The sequence below is a fragment of the Armigeres subalbatus genome, chromosome 2 (assembly GCF_024139115.2).
Source record: "Armigeres subalbatus isolate Guangzhou_Male chromosome 2, GZ_Asu_2, whole genome shotgun sequence".
NCBI lineage: Eukaryota > Metazoa > Arthropoda > Insecta > Diptera > Culicidae > Armigeres > Armigeres subalbatus.
In genome coordinates this window covers 145,370,277-145,387,703 of record NC_085140.1, presented here as the reverse complement: position 1 = coordinate 145,387,703, position 17,427 = coordinate 145,370,277, and the positions used below count along the sequence as shown (strand labels likewise).

The window sequence follows — 17,427 nt, the reverse complement described above, 5'->3', positions numbered from 1 at the left end:
TTGTATAACATTTCACCGAAAACTATTTCGCGGAATTCATTTTCGCGGTTGAACATTTCGCGGAATAACATTTGGCGGTTTGTAACTTTTCGCGGTATGACATTTGGCGGTTTGTACCTTTTCGCCGAATGACTTTTGGCGGAATGTACCATTTCGCGGAATGCACCATTTCGCGGAATATTAATAATAAGTATTAGCCTTTGATCATTTAGCATTCCCACAATTATTACCTGCGAGGTCTCTAAGCCAAGTTACCATTTTGTTTTACATTTGTTCAACATGAGATTAATAAGTTGAAACTTTTATAAAAGCCGAAATTTTTTTTTTTCGATAAATATCCTAGACCGGGCCAGAAGCTGAACCCAGCCTCCTTAAGCATAGTCTTGTTTGGTATTCACGCATCTTCCCGCACGGCTAAGGAACGCCTCTCAAAATATTTAGAAGTAGTTTTCAAAATTTCAATTGCCCCTTATACCGGGCAGATACATCCATTTAAAGAAGACGTTACCTCTAATTTCGCCTTATACCGGCCAGATGCATTCATCTAAAGAAGGCATTACTCCTCCCTTCGCCTTATATCGGGCAGACGCGTTCTTTTATAGGAGGCATTATCAACTCCTTTCACCTTATACCAGGCAGATGCATCCATTTAAAGAAGGCGTAACCCCTCCCTTCGCCTTATACCGGGAAGACGTGTTCTTTGAAAGAAAACATTAGCAACTCCTTTCGCCTTATAACGGGCCGTAGATATGGTGGGGTTTCAGGTTTTGAAACCCGCAACCCGAGTCGAACCCGTACCCGATGGGTTCGGGTTTGAAAAATTAGTACAATATCGGGTTCGGGTCGGGTACGGGTTTAAGAAAATAAATGCTGAAAATTGGCTTTGTTGGATTTTTTTTCATTTTCAATTTTCAAAGTACTCGCGTTTTCAAGGGCACACCATTCGATACGGAAGCAACGCACAACTGTCATTTTTATTTTTTCAGCTTTGCTGCGTCGCAGCATGCGTGAAAAATAAAAATGACAGTTGTGCGTTGCTTCCGTATCGAATGGTGTGCCCTTGAAAACGCGAGTATTTTGAAAAATGGATTCCGTCAGGAGTGACCTTAACTGTAAGGCTAGTTTGCTGTTTGGGCTTATTTTTTTTAATTTAAAGAGAACCAGAAAATATCTAGTTTGAATTTTTCGGGAAAAAATTTGTGCGGGCATAAATAATTAAATTATGTCGGGTTCGGGTCGAGTACGAGTTTACGAATGCAAAAATTCTCGGGAACGGGTCGGGTTCGAGATTGCATTAAATCCAAAAAAATAGCCCGAATTGCATGTAATTAAGCAAAAATCGGTAATTATTTGAATGATAATTATTCTAACTGAATTCCGCCAAATGGCATTCCGCGGAATGATTTTCGGTGAAAAGGTACATTCCGCGAAATGTCTTTCGGAAAAAAGGTGCATTCCGCGAAATGTCTTTCGGAAAAAAGGTGCATTCCGCGAAATGTGTTTCGGAGAGTTGATACATTCCGCGGAATGTCGTACCGCGAAAACAAATTCCGCGAAATGTTTTTCGGCGAAATAGTATACAACCAACGTGTCCATTTCAAGAAGACATTATTTTCTCACTTTGCCTTATACCGACCGGATGCGGTCATTCAAAGAAAGCTTTACTTTTTTTCATTATTTAAATCACAATCCAAAAAAATTAACCCGGATTGCATGTAATTCAGCAGAAATCGGTAAATATTTCAATGATAATTATTCTAACTGAATTCCGCCAAATGGCATTCCGCGGAATGATTTTCGGTGAAAAGGTACATTCCGCGAAATGTCTTTCGGAAAAAGGTGCATTCCGCGAAATGTGTTTCGGAGATTTGGTACATTCCGCGGAATGTCGTACCGCGAAAAAAAAATTCCGCGAAATGTTTTTCGGCGAAATAGTATACAACCTGTATACAACTTTAACCTGTCATGTCAGACAGTGGCGTGGTTACGTTCTGAGACGAGCGTGGGACAGGAAGAACAATTTGAAAGGGAAGAGACGAATTCGACGGGAACAAATGTTTGTCACACATGAAAAACGTTGAATTGCAGATTAGAGAGCTAATGTCACGAACGAATCGGATGTGGCAGATATTCGGACACTCTATTTGCATCCATCCAGCGGCGCACGAATCAGCCTAATAAACTTTGCTGGAAAGCCATGTTCTAGCATCCCAATCCCAAGCAGCACGGGCATCATCTTTCAAATAGCTGCTTGTTCCTAATAAATAGCATTGAAGATTCGGACACTAAGTCGCATTAAAGCCACTTTAAGACGATTCGAATATGGCGTCCACTACTTTTTGAGATTTCTAGACCCCCCTCCCCCCTTTTGTCACGCTTTTAGTATACCTAGTATTTGCACTGTCACAAAATCTTAAACCCCCTTCCCCCTAAAACCTGTGACGTCATTTTTGAACGACCCTTTTCCAGTTTCATAAACACACCGATCCACTGACGCCGCAACTGACTCTTTGGATAATTATGGATTCAATATGCTGCTTATAAAAAAAAACATAAGTTGAAGGGGAAGGGCCGTTTGTTAGGCCGAAAATATACCATTTGGCCTAACAGACCATTAGGCCGAAAGTTAGTTGGCTGGAAAGGTCATATAGCCGGATAGGTCATTGGGTCAAGTAGGCCATTTGGCTGAATAAGTCATTTGGTCGAATAGATTTGGCGAATAGCCATTTGGCCGAAAAGGTCATTTTTTCGAATTAGTCATTTGGCCGAATAGGTCATTTGATCGAATAAGTCATATGGCTGAATAGATCATTTCGATGAAAAGGTCATTTGACCGAATAGTCATTTGGCCAAATAGGTTATTTGGATGAATAGGTTATTTGGCCGAATAGGTTATTTGGCTGAATAGGTTATTTGGCCGAATAGGTCATTTGGCTGAATAGGTTATTTGGCCGAATAGGTCATTTGGCCGTATCGGACATTCTGCGGAATAGATCATTTGGCCGAATAGGAAATTTGGCCGAATAGGACGTTTTACCGAACAGGACATTTGGCCGAACAGATCATTAGGCTGAATAGGTCATTTGACCGAAAATGCCATTTGGCCAAATCACTATAGGATTTCGGGCGGTCATTAATCGAAAATGTCATGTCTTCCGAATTATTTTAAAATATTTTCTCTCCATTGTCAATACTCTAATTAAGAGAAATTCTGAATTTGAAGTCTCTAGGTGCACTAGTTCCAAAGATATAAGGTGGCAAAGTCAGAAATGGGTAAAAAAGTTAGCAAATTTTCTGAAAAAATATTTTATTTTCAACTATTTATTGAAATATTTTTTAAATGTTTTTTCTTCAATGTTAATACATCATTACAAAGGTTATTGTATAAGCTTTTAAATGGTGTGCAAAAACTAATGGTTACACTGTGAAAAAAAATTGAAAAAATGCGGAAGCAATATTTTTTTCCAAAAACGACGCTATTTTCAACTTTGATAGTGGAGAACTTCTTTTTCCTCAGGAAGCCCCGGGTTCTTTTATGATACACATCAAGGACAAAGCTTCGACTAAAATGTCCCGAAAGAATTTCTTGCCAGTATTTGCAATTAACAGAGTTAAGTCACTCTGATTTTTTTTCATTTGTTTTTTACCGTGTTTTGCCTCTCTCGTACTCCAAGGTTAATGCTCATTCCAAAACGAATTTTGATAGAAGGCCCGGAGACCCCTAGTGGTATATATCAACTAACTCAGCGCGAAGAATTGAGGTGATGTCTGTATGTGTGTATGCGCGTCTGTATGTATGTGCGCAAAAGAACGCAATCGCCATTTAGACACTTATTTGTGTCCGATTTTCTCGCAACAAGTTTCATTCGACGGAAATCTAGTCCCATCGTTTCCTATTGAAAATGGGTCAGACTGAACTATGCGCTCAAAGGGTATGGTCAAAATACATTTATTGGTAATAACTTCGACTTTATTTATAACCATTTGAGCTCATTTAATTAACTTTTCAAAGGAGTAAATGAATAAAACCCCCAATGCAATGCAGCACAACGGTAACGGAAGGATTTAACAGTTCGCTCATATATTTCCTGTCAAATTTTACCGTTTCCGTCACCATTCCGCTGAAATGCGTTTGGGGCTTGAGTGGTTTGAGTCATTCTCTAAACCTAATTTTCTGAGCTATTCATTAGCTACTGATGGAGAACTAAATATGAGATTTCATAATATGTAAATATTTATAAATCTCCTGGAATCAATAATTCCTGACATGTTTATTGCAAAAGTAAAGACGAACAATATCTTAGTTAGAACGGAGCGTATGAAATTCCTGCTAGTGTTCATGAATGTCTGGCTAATGGTAGGGAAATATTTATTCACTCATCTACACTTTGAGGTTCACTGGCTGAACAACCAGCGGAAAGTCAATATAAACAGTTGAAGAAATTTAGAACTCATAATGCAAGAAAATGATCAAGAGAGGCAAATGTTGACATTTTCCTTCGTGCCTTACATGAATCAGATCCATTTTAAGCTCGATTTGGATAACGAGGAGACGTTGGAAAAAATTTTTCACTTAGTTATTCTTATGCCATGCGTAATTTTGTAATATTTGAAGATTTTCAAAAGTTCTTTATCTTCTAATACTTTAGATGAATTTATCTCATCTTCCATCGTTGATGGAATTGAAGAAAATATCATTGAAGACTTAAACCTTGACACAGAAAAAGAATGATGCTGTATATAACTTGTAGAAATCATGAAAACAAATCAAAAGTAATTCAAATAGTGTTGTTATTTAAATTAAAAGAATTTTGCTTTTCGGAAGAATGGAGCATTCTTACATTCCACAAATGAATATGTCCACATTTTTGAGAATATATTAATCTCATTTTTGAATAACTTGTACACGTAAAATGTCATGGGATTGCGATTTCTAATTTGCTAATACCCTTTTTCAAAAGTTATTTTCAATTCTGATTATTTGATTAACATTTAATGCTTTATGATCCTTCAGATCCTAGTACTTTGTCAAACAAATTGTTCTAAATACAAATTGTGAGGCATGAGAGTGAGAACAAAAATATCACGGAATGTCATGAAATTAATGTCATTTAACATGATCGCCGCCATAATGTCCATAAATTGCTGAACTTAGTTTTGTACAGCCCCTTCCTTCTCCTTAAGAAAACACTTTTGAAATTTCAACTTCCCAAATAGGTTTGCTTTGTCACGTTAATCGAACCTATGAAAAAAATAATTACGTAATTCATAGACGATCCCCAAAGGGGGGGGGGTTGGAAATTGTATATTCATGCTTTTTCGACCATACACAGCTAAAACTAAGTGGAAAATCACTTTAAAAGTCCAATTTTATTTTTGACCGCTCGCTTGTATGGGGATCCCCCATAGTGCAAATAGGTCAGTTGGATAATGAGAAAAGATGTGTGAAAAGTGAGACGTCTCACTTCTCATAACTTATTTCCCACTTTTCACTATGAAAAGTGAGTAGTGGGACGTCTTACTACTCACTTCGTGTTTCTCACTTTCTATAGTGAGAAGTGAGAAATGAGGATTGCGAAGTAAGACGTCTCACTTCTCATTCCTCATTTCTGATTTCCTTATATAAAAAGTGAGTAGCGCAAAGTGAGTAGTGCGACGTCCCACTACCCTCTTTGTACTACTCATTTTTGACAGTGAAAAGTGAGAAGTAAGAAGTGAATAGTGAGACGTCTCACTACCCTCTTTGTCCTACTCACTTTTGATAGTGAAAAGTGAGAAGTAAGAAGTGAGTAGTGAGACGTCTCGCTTACAGTAGTCTGTTTGGACAAACAAACTATTCGGCCAAATGTCCTATTCGGCCAAATGACCTTTTCGGCCAGATGTCGTATTTGGCCAAATGATCTATTAATTCGGCCAAATGTCCTATTCGGCCAAATGATCTACTCGGCCAAATGACTTATTCGGTCAAATAACTCATTCGGCTAAATGATCTATTCTGCTAAATGACCTATTCGGCCAAATAACCTATTCGGGCAAATTATATATTCGGCCAAATGACCTGGTCAGCCAAATATCTTATTAGGCCAAATGTCCTATTTGGCAAAATGGCCTATTCGACCAAATGACTTATTCGGCTAAATGACCATTCATCCAAATGATCTATTCGGGTAAATGACCTATTCGGCCAAATGTCTTATTAGGCCTGTTGTCCTGTTTGGCAAAATGGCTTATTCGACCAAATGACATCTTCTTCTTCTTCTTCTTATTGGCATTACATCCCACACTGGGACAGAGCCGCCTCGCAGCTTAGTGTTCATTAAGCACTTCCACAGTTATTAACTGCGAGGTTTCTAAGCCAAGTTACCATTTTTGCATTCGTATATCATGAGGCTAACACGATGATACTTTTATGCCCAGGGAAGGCGAGACAATTTCCAATCCGAAAATTGCCTAGACCGGCACCAGGAATCGAACCCAGCCACCCTCAGCATGGTCTTGCTTTGTGGCCGCGCGTCTTACCGCACGGCTAAGGAGGGCCCCAAATGACATATTCGGTCAAATAAACTATTCGGCCAAATGCCCTCCCCTTGGATATGTTACCTTGCCGCGGTGGGTGGGCTTACGCTATTAGCACTGATATGGCAACCAAAGACATATCCTGTCGTGGTGGTATCACATGTTGACTATTTTTGTTTAAGGCCGCGTCATAATCTGGCATTGACGCACTGATCTTACGGATGTGATCCAACGGACGTCGAGTCTTGGAGCCTTGAATGGTAGTGCAGTTAGGCAGATCTCATCCTTCAGTGATAATGGTGGTAGATCTCTTCTCTTCTGCAATAATGATTAAGATGAGTCGTAGCCGCGCTTAATTCTAGCTAGATAAGTACTTATTTTTATTGAGTGTGATCAATTTTATCGACGGTAATAGGGAATTGACTGTTGGATTCACTGAGTAGAAGTCTTATCAAAACTAGGAACGTGACGCCTTTTTTTTGTTATGGCTCACTTTGAAGAATCATAAATAAAAATACCACAAATTAAAACGATGGTATGCAAACAATCTTATAATGGCTTCATTCTCGATAATTTTTACTAATAGATAGGGAATAAGCGTGATGAAGCCTTACTTTGCCACCGAAAAGTGAATCTATAGCTCTTACCACGACCCACACAATTATAGTTACGCTTGCTTTTAAGGCTTTAGAACAATTAGACAACTCAGGGACCATTTCTTTATCTTCGCATAACGCTTTAACTAGGTTTTTCGTCTAAGCAAAGCAGACCTTTAGTGATAAACAAATGGAAGCAATTTGCTGACAGCTATACGCAACATAATATACAACTAGCATAGATTTAAACTGAATAGCGTAGGAAACATGTAATAACTAAGACAGACAAAATGATAGTAGAATTAAACATTGTATGACGATATGACACCGTACTAAAAATTTGACATAATTATGACTGAGGATACGAAAAGATTGACAATAGAAACATAGACGTGGAGATCAATCATAAGAAACTGTCGAATCTTGTTTGGAGGCAATCCCGATGCTGTGGAGGACTATCGTAGCCCACAATGATAGTATTCGGGGTTTTCTCGAAATGAAGTTCAGAATATGTAGTGATTAAAATTGTGAGTAGAGAATTTTTGATGATTGCTTGGTGAACGGTTCTAAACTGCGGCCCGCTTTGGCCTTTTAATGCAGTTTTAGAGGCTTTCACTAAATAATCTTCAAAATCTAATGCAACATTTTACTGCCGCTAACCGCAAGTCGAGCACATCTGTCTATGGAGGCCCATATACAGATGTGCTCGACTTGCGGTTAGCGGCAGTTTAGTTAAAATACGTTTTCATTAAAGTTTCCTACTTCATCATCAATATCATTATATTTAGACTGAAACACATGCGATTGATGATTAACTAATTAATTTTTTAACGTACTTTTCGAGCTTCTGTTGCTTGATGGGAACATGAGCCAAACGCTATTGATTTTAATTAGATCTAAATGTAAAACATATAATCATATACAATAACTGACATTTCTCCACAGCTTAAGTATACATCATAAAACTATCCCCAACCTGCCCCAACTCCTTAGGCAGCGATATACTATGAGTATATCCCACAAAACTTAAAACCCCCATGGGTAAAGATGTTGTGAAGCCTTATCCTTAAGTCCCTGGTGTATCATGGACGATATGAATTCCAAATTCACATCGGTGACCTGGCCCCTGGCCCCCTTATACATCAATAAAATAAAATAAAAATAAAAAATAAACTATTCGGCCAAATGACCTATTCGTCCGGATGACCCGTTCGGCCAAATTACTTTTGGCCTAATGATTTGTTCGGCCTAGTGGCATTCGGCCAAACGGCTTTCGGCCAAATAGGTTTCGACTAAACGACCCTTCACCGTAAAAAAAATAAGCCAGAGCCGTTGAGCTCAACAATCATGAAGTTTATATGGAAAAATCGACTAAATATATGGGAAAAAGGATCGGAGATGGTAGTGAGCCCCAATATCGTTAATTTCACTGAATTTCAAAACTAGTATCGAACAAACGAAGTAAATCGACGCACATCGATCCGCTCTGAATGTAGAATAGCTGAATGGCGCGTTTCACTCCAACTGAAAAACCAACTTTTACTTTACACATTTTAACTTATTTATGTTTTGACAAAATCACTCACGGTTTTCGGGAACCTTTTCGTGATAAAGTAAAGATAGTAAATGTCACAAATGAGCGGGATTTAAGTAGTACAGCGCCACACAGAGGTATAAGAGTGACAAGTGTGCATTTTCTCAACTTATTTGTGTTTACCGGGATCTCAGAAATTTATTGTACTTTTACCGAGATTCGCACAGCCGAGCCCCAGCAAACGTGTTTTTTGTCGAGATTTCTGTCAAAATGGTTGAAAATCAGCAAATAATTTTCCGGAAACCAGCAAACAAACGTTTTGCCGGGATATCAGTTTTTAATTTTGTTGGGCAAACAGCTGTGCGGATTTTGCCGAGCTGAAGAAATAAAAACTGAGTGTGTAGTTAGTTGATTTTTCCCATAAAACTTCATGCTTGTTGAGCACTCACTTAGACTGAAATTTTTACAGTAGCTTCTGGTAGTAAAAAATCTTTATTTTCAGGAGGTATACTTCTCGAAAAAAATATTTTTAATTTTTTAATGTAAGTGTGTTCCACCCAACCCTATGGTTGTAAACGACTGATATATTATTAACTGAAAGTATTTTTCGACTTGCAGTCTTTGAGATTAACTGATTGTTTCTTATGTAATCATCGCTGACGTTTAGACGTTTGGTTCACACTTTCTTCACGAGAATCAAGAAGCGTGACGATCCGTACACAATTTTTAGATAATTAATAAATTGAGACCGAAGTGAATAGAAAACTTCCTTTTTTGAACATGACGGTTTTACGCAACGAAAATCAAACTTTATCCACTGCATGGTTTCCCAAACCTATCGCATCAGGGAGGATGTTGAATCATGCATCATTTCAATGAAATATGCATGAAATCAATGTACCAACAACTTCATCCATAGAGTGTGTTCGCTTACATACAACACATCAATAAAAGAAATTGCAGCAACGATCCATCGGCACCTTCAGATGAACAATTATCCGAAACAGTTAATCAATCGATTACTGTATCTTTAGCTCAGCAAAAATCACGACAATATCCACCTAAAACACGCCGTAGTTACACAAGCTACCAGTCAAATACCGAATCGGCAGATCATCCACCCATCGCAGTGCCCACCCCACACCAACTCATCAATATCCATCTCAAGCCAACCATTGTGTCAGCCTACCAACAAACCACCCACCCAGACAGCCATCATGCCAGCAGCCCATAGTCCTACCAACCAGCCAACACCACCATTTGAACAAACAGATACTGTCGCCAACACCATCCCAAAATAGCGGAATTCTTCGAGCATCATCATACTACCAGCAGACTTATCGACGTACAACATGAAGTACAGGTTCCTCAGCACTTTGAAACAACACAAAATATAATACATATAATAGATATACAACTGAATAGAATCAACAACTGCATTAATCCAACACTGTATCAACCAAAACCACATATTCAATCTAGAACGTACACAAATTATTGATCATAGTTACAAAACATCCACTCTTCCATTCCTAGAAATGTGCCAGGGACACGGCAGGTATTTTCGTCTGTTCGTCATAGTCTCGAAAACCAATAAAAGAGACGCTTTTTTGTAAAACTCATACGTACCGAATCGTAAGCTCAGGAGAAACGTTCTGCTATAGTGGAGTTCTAGCAAATGTACGTTGCTTTCGTTGGTTTTAGCCCCTATGACGATGGACGGAAATACCTGCCGTATCCCCATATAACCAACACAAACCACCAACACAGAAAATTGAAATTTTTGCGTGACGTACGTTATGAATCATCCTTTATTAACTCGTTGGTTCATATCCTCTGCGTTGAAATCGGCACAGCAAAGTCGTTTGAACTCACGAACCCATCAGGTGTACCACAAGGCAGCAACCTAGGACACACTATTCATGAACAATGACGGATTGACTATTACACCAGGATTCCTTTTTGCTTATACTGACGACGTCAAAATCTTCAGGATTATTTTCTGTATCAAAGATTGTCTACAACTCCATATTCCGGTGAAAAAGTTTGAGGAAACGATGTTCCACAAATTTCCACAACAAAAGAACCCTATCTTCTACCAATACATGATGCATGATAAAAAATATGCAACGTGTACGTAACCTGGGAATAATACTAGCATGATTTTTGAAAACGTCGAATGTCCAAATGATAGACTCTCTTTCGCTAACATCTTTTAATCGATTGACAACTAGCATGACAACCACAAAAATGTTATTATCATAAAAGTATCTAAAGCCCACAACAATCTCGTTTGGCTCATTGATAATGAAGAAACCCCTTTTATCGCTGACGCATGATGATCACGAAATTTACCACAACTGATTGCAACATGTATCAAACAGTACACATGGGAATACGTCAATGGGTACAGTTCGCACTTTTTCTCCTACTGTCACACCTCCGCATTTGCTTAGAGGCTGATGATTGAAGATGCTTTCGGTCCCCTGTGTACTTAAACAAGAGCAAGGGGGGTGACCGGCTTCATTTTGGAATCGGTTTGAATAATATGTTCACGTAGAGGAGAAAATGGGATGATTCCATTCAAGAAACTTAACAGCTTCTGGTTGCGTTCGGGAATGAAATATTGTAAGACATTCCGGAGAATGAGAATTTTGTGGTTATCATTAATCATGCTACCATGTCTTCATCCCATTCTTTCTACGCACAAAAAGAATGAAGTGGTAGACTTTAGGGTCCGTTAGATTTATATCACGAATCCTTAAGTCTACTACCGCATTATTTTCAGCAATGAGAAATTAGTTGGAAGTCAGCTCAAATTCGTTATGTCAACATTACGAAATGGCTTTTTGTTTCTTTTTCGCTCATTCGGTTAAATGAATGCAATATTTTATCATCCATCGATTTTTTATATTCAATTCTTCCGCAACCTGCCACGTTAAGTCCACCCGCCCATAAATTAGTTTTTCTCCCCTCTAGGGCAGAATAATTTATAGGAATTCCACTCGAATACCATCATTGGATGATCGAGCAAAAACAACCGAATAATAACAAGAATTATTTAAAATTTGTACGCGATAATTCTTTTCCGCTCTATTCAAAGCGAAACAAACTTTCCGGCACGATATTTTATTTTCATCAATTCTTCTTCTTTTTTTTCTCTTTCACAGAAATAACATATCGCTTCCAGACGGCTAGATCCGAAGTTCGCGCCTTGCTGCTTCAGTGTTTGCTGCCGTGGTTGGAAAACGTGGAACTGGTCGCATCGAGTGTTCCACCCGCCACTCCGCTGTCCTATATTATGGTAAGAGGGCTGTCAAGCGTCTACTCGCTTTCGGTGAAAAATATGGAATTCTTTTTTGTTGTTTTATCTAACATGGAATTGTCATCACCGCACCAGCGAGCGCGTGTTTTGCCGGGGTATTAGCAACTTTTTATGGCAATTGCCATTGTAGCGCATTGATTATTGCGAAACGTGTTTCTCGCTTCAAGCATTTGACACGACGCTTTGGTAGGGTGACGGTCGATGTGTTCGTCAGGGGTTCTATTCCAGTCATAGTACCTGTTTTGCTAATACTGCATCGTTCCCATGTGTAAAACTTATAACACATTAAATTGTAACAAAATAAAATTGCTTTCATTGGTTCATGAATCTATGACGGAAATATCTGCTGTCACTGCATATACAAAAGAAAGCTCAACATCTGAAGAAATCTGTTCGCGTTGATAATGTACACTAAATTTGTTTGTTTCACGCTCTACTAACATTTCGCAGCACATTACACGGTCATACTCGAGTTTTGAACTTTTATACGCAGGCACTTTTAACATTTTTTCATATTTTCCTATGCGTAACTATAATATAAATTGAGGATCTTTTGGGGTTTTCAGGTTCACCTTTTTATTACCAATGACGCCATGCGTCTGTGGCATGGATATCCTCACATATCGGGCCAGAACGTGAATCTTAGGGCTGAAACAATGACTCAGTATAAAAAACTTTAGCTTCCTGTAAATATGTTTTTAATCTGAAAAACCCAGACTAATACACCTAGCGGTGATGGTGCCTTTCTCGTTTTTTTTTCGAGTGAGTAATTTATACGCAATTTTGGTATAAAAAAAAGGTATTTTGGCCATAACTTCTCCGATCCGGCCAATTTTCAATAAAAAACAATGGGACAGGATTCTGCGTCGAATGCAACTTGTTGCTAGCAAGTCGGCTGGGGGTAAGTGCCTTAAAATGAGTGAGATTTTTATTTGTAAAAAATGTATTTTGGCCAAGACTCCGAATCCCATAGTCCGATTCCGCCAATTTTCAATACAAAACAATGGGACAAGATTCCGCGTCGAATGCTACTTGTTGCGAGCAAATCCGTAAAGATAAGTGCCTGAAAAATGAGTGAGAATTTTGCATGTGTTTCTTATGTAAAAAATGAATTTTGGCCATAACTTTGAAACCCATAGCCACCAAAGAATACTGCGTCGAATGCAACCTGTTGCGAAGAAATCGGTCAAGGGTAAGTACAAAAAAAAGTGAGCGAGACTTTTTTACGCTCTTTTTTACGAGAAAAAGTATTTTGGCCATAACTTCCAAGCCCATTGTCCGATCCGGCCATTTGCACGAGAAAGGCACCAACACCGCTAGGTGGATTATTCAATTTTTTTTTTTTTTTAATATTTTGAATCAAAAGTTCATAAAGTTTTGGGTAATCATATTTAAAACTTTGAAAAAGGTCTGGTAAGTTTTGGAATCATTTTTCTCATCTTTGTACACCTGCTGCAGCTTGCGATTCATGCGTAAGCGCCGCAAACCATTTTCAAGTTTATTGAACGAAGGGTCTGGGAGAAAGGGCCAAGCGTCGCCTGGCGGATGTATGCCTTTTCACGGGTCGTTTAAAATCGACCATTGACGACCGTTATTCTAGGAAGAAGATAGCTTTGCCTTTGCATGGTTATTCGACTGTTGTGAACAAGTTCAATGTCAGAGCTGCCACATGAAAAGGTCTTATGCCATGTATGTTTGAAGATGTTCTTACATACAATGTTTGATTTTTGGATTCACGTACGATACCACCCAAACCGGAACGAGATGCGGTGCCAATGATCACGTTCAATTCCAATACTGAAAATTGTTCACGTAAACGATTTGTTGAAGCTAAATTTCTTAATGCCATGCCATTATGTTTCAACATGCTTTTGTTGAATAGTTTTAAAATATACTCTATCAGGGAGCACGTGTATCTTGAAGCTCGGGGTAGTTGTTCCGAGTGGATCACAAACTTTGGCATATCTCTCCCAATTCGGTGTCGGTAGGAAGACAGAATTTGTTGTACATATGTTTAATGTGCCCCTTATCGAATGCCGAGAAGTGCCAATTTTGTCAGTTATACTTCGCATGATGCGAGCTTCAGCAGGAGAAAATTTTCTTTGTCGAAGACACAACGAATGACTCACTTTTTCAACGAGGGTTTCATTTCTGTTTTTCGCACAATGGTCTTTCAATATTTCAGACCAAAAATTAAGTGATTGATTTTTATTGAGTATTTCATTGAGTCCGAATTCCCGGCCAATCTAATTCAATTAGCCTCTCTCTGACTGCAAGGATTGATTCTTTTCGTATCTATATCCCCTTCATTTAACACTGTAATGCGATCTAATTTATTTAACTCCAAAGTGAATCAGCACTCAAATTAAGGGACCATTTTCTCCTTTTCTTTGATGTTCATTCTTTTACAACAGTGTGTGTGCGTATTCTGACCTCTAAACGGATTGAATCATTCGTAGCTAATGCTCGAACGTCCCGTCCAGAATATTTATCTATTTTTTCACTTTGGTAAATCCAATAACCCATGGCACTAGGCTTCCTCAACCAAAATTCTGAATTTTCGACAGTCGCTTGAAACCTACATATAAAAAGCATGTATTAGGAACCACATTATTCGGTTGGAATGCGGATGATAAATAAACGCTGGGGACGTGAATAGTAGTGATACGAACTAGTCAGCCATTCTTTACGAAAAGTTGTTTCGGAACTGTGGCTGGGAGCAGAAAAAATGTGAGGCTCGTTTCTTCCTAATTCTAGTTATAATCGATGAGTAAAAATTATTTGTATGCGTTATGTATTATTTCACTAGCTGCTTCAGAGGCATCATGTCCGCATGTGCAACCTGTGCACTGCACAGGTGGCTATTTTGTCCCCAAACATTTAAATTCTCAATAGATTTCTTGTCATTCTTATTCAAAAATATTATGTGTTTTTGTTATATGCTTTGTACAAATTTGACGATTGGGCAAAAATAATCGGATAATATTCACGGCATGTGATGTGAAGCAACCAAACTGCTGCGATGGGGGCGCATTATATTTTACTGTACGATACCGAAACGACCGACCGCAGCCACACACACGTTGTTTCAATATGTAAAGTATCTGTCAAGGTACAATTAAGTGGTGGAATTAAATGGGATTGTACAAACTCGTCTTATGGCAAGTGAAGACATTTCACTAAAAAGCTCAAAATAGTTTTCTTAACAAAATGTAAAGCCTACCCCAGACCGAAGCGATTTTAGGCGCCGCGATTCTATAGTTTGGTCGCTGCAGGCAATGTTTCATTTACGCATTTACGTTTCATTACGCAGAATCGCAGTCGCCAAGCGATAGAATCGCGTTACTGTTGTTGCGTCGCGTGTGTTTGGAGGAACAGGCCTGTTTTGTAAATGTAATATACCCATTGTGGTACATATGATAGAATCTGCGTATGGAAGATATTTGCGGTTATGCAAGAAATACCTGAAGTGAAGGTCGACCCGTTGTGGTACATATAACAGAATCTGCGTATGAAAGCCGTTCGCGGATATCCAAGAAATACCTGAAGTGGAGGCCTTCAGGTCGACACACTTAACCAACGACCTAAAGGTCTGTTCTGAATATGTAATGTACCCATTATGAAGAGAGCATGTACCATAATTGAAACCGGAAAGCTAATCTTTAGTTACGCGTGTAGATCGAAAGGCCTTACTCCAGAGATTTTTTGGATGACCAAGAACATATGCTGTGAACGCATTCTGTTCTTTGTACTACAGAGAGCATGTACCATATTTGAAACCGGAAAACTGATCTTCAGTTACGCGTGTAGATCAAAAGGCCTTACTCCAGAAATTTCTTGGATGACCATGAACTTATGGTCGGGGTTCAGCCAAACCGCAACAAGCGGCTTTTCGACTGACTTGTGATATTTTGTTCGTAAAAGGACAACGGAAATAGTTTCATATCAAGTTAAACATACATTTGCAGTAGGATATCCTCAGTTATGGGGTTGAAGGATATCCCATACGATTTACGATCAATTAAATCTGCTAAACGAAAGTTTGAACAGAAAAATCGGTAATTTTTCGTTGGCGCTTGGTGCGTTTTGGGTGAACCCCGACCATATGCTGTGAACGCATTCTGTTCTTTGTACTACAGAGAGCATGTACCATATTTGAAACCGGAAAATTGATCATCTACGTATCCTTTCTCTGTACCACAAGAAGCATGTACTTACTTGATACTTGATGGGCTACAGCTCTTCGATGAGCCTACGCCGAATGGAGCATCCTTCTCCACTAGACTCGATCCTGAGCCAATCGCTTCCAGTCGCCCTGAACATTGAGCGCCCTCATGTCCTCTTCAACTGCAAAAAGTCATCGTGTACGCGGCCTTCCACGAAGCCTGCGGCCTCTTCCGGGTTCTCTACTAAATATTATTTTCGCTTGACGTTCTTCCGGCATACGAACAACGTGACCTGCCCACCGTAGTCTGCCGTGTTGTATAAGCTTAATAATATCCAGCCCTTTATACACCTGGTACATTTCGTGATTTATGCGACGCCGCCAGATACCGTTCTCCTGTTTACCGCCGAGTATTGTCCGCAGCACCTTACGCTCAAACACTCCGAGAGCTTTCCGATCAGCCTCCTTTAACATCCATGTTTCATGGCCGTATAAAGCCACCGGAAGAATCAGAGTAGTATACAGCGCGAGTTTTGTTTTCGTTTGCAGACTACGGGACTTAAGCTGGTTACGAAGTCCGTAATAAACCCTATTTGCAGCTGCAATACGCCTTTTCACCTCGCGGTTAACATCATTATCGCACGTCACTAATCTTCCAAGATACACAAATTCTTCTACCACTTCAAATTTTTCACCATCCAGCACCATTTCGCTACCACCACCACTAATGAACCCACGTTGATTGTCAGCGACCATGTACTTCGTTTTGCTGGTATTGATCGTGAGTCCAATCCTCGCTGTCTCCCTCTTAAAAGGCACAAAAGCCATTTCCACGGCACGGCGATCAATTCCGATAATATCGATATCGTCCGCAAATCCCAGGAGCATATGCGATTTTGTGATAATGGTACCGCTTCTTTGCACACCAGCTCTCCTAATCGCTTCCTCGAGCGCTATATTGAACAGTAGATTCGAGAGTGCATCACCCTGCTTTAATCCATCTAAGGTAACAAATGACGTTGATATTTCATCCGCAATCCTTACACTTGATTTTGATCCGTCCAACGTTATACGAATCAGCCGTATCAGTTTCGCCGGAAAACCATGTTCAAGCATAATTTGCTATAATTCATTCCGTTTCACTGAATCGTACGCCGCCTTGAAATCAATAAACAGATGATGTGTCTGCAAGTTGTACTCCCGGAATTTATCAAGGATTTGTCTCAGGGTAAACATTTGATCCGTCGTTGATCGGCCCTCACGAAAACCTGCTTGGTATTAGCCGACGAAG

General features: G+C 39.3%; 1 protein-coding gene across 2 annotated transcripts in view; it reads left to right on the top strand.

Annotated features, from left to right (window-relative positions):
• Positions 1-17,427, top strand: part of LOC134210954 (protein furry) — a 393,572-nt gene that overhangs the window by 212,318 nt on the left and 163,827 nt on the right. For both annotated transcript variants that reach the window (XM_062687409.1, XM_062687410.1), the window contains one exon: positions 11,817-11,950. In XM_062687409.1, coding sequence (XP_062543393.1) covers positions 11,817-11,950 — 134 coding nt within the window. The remainder of the gene's footprint in view (positions 1-11,816; positions 11,951-17,427) is intronic.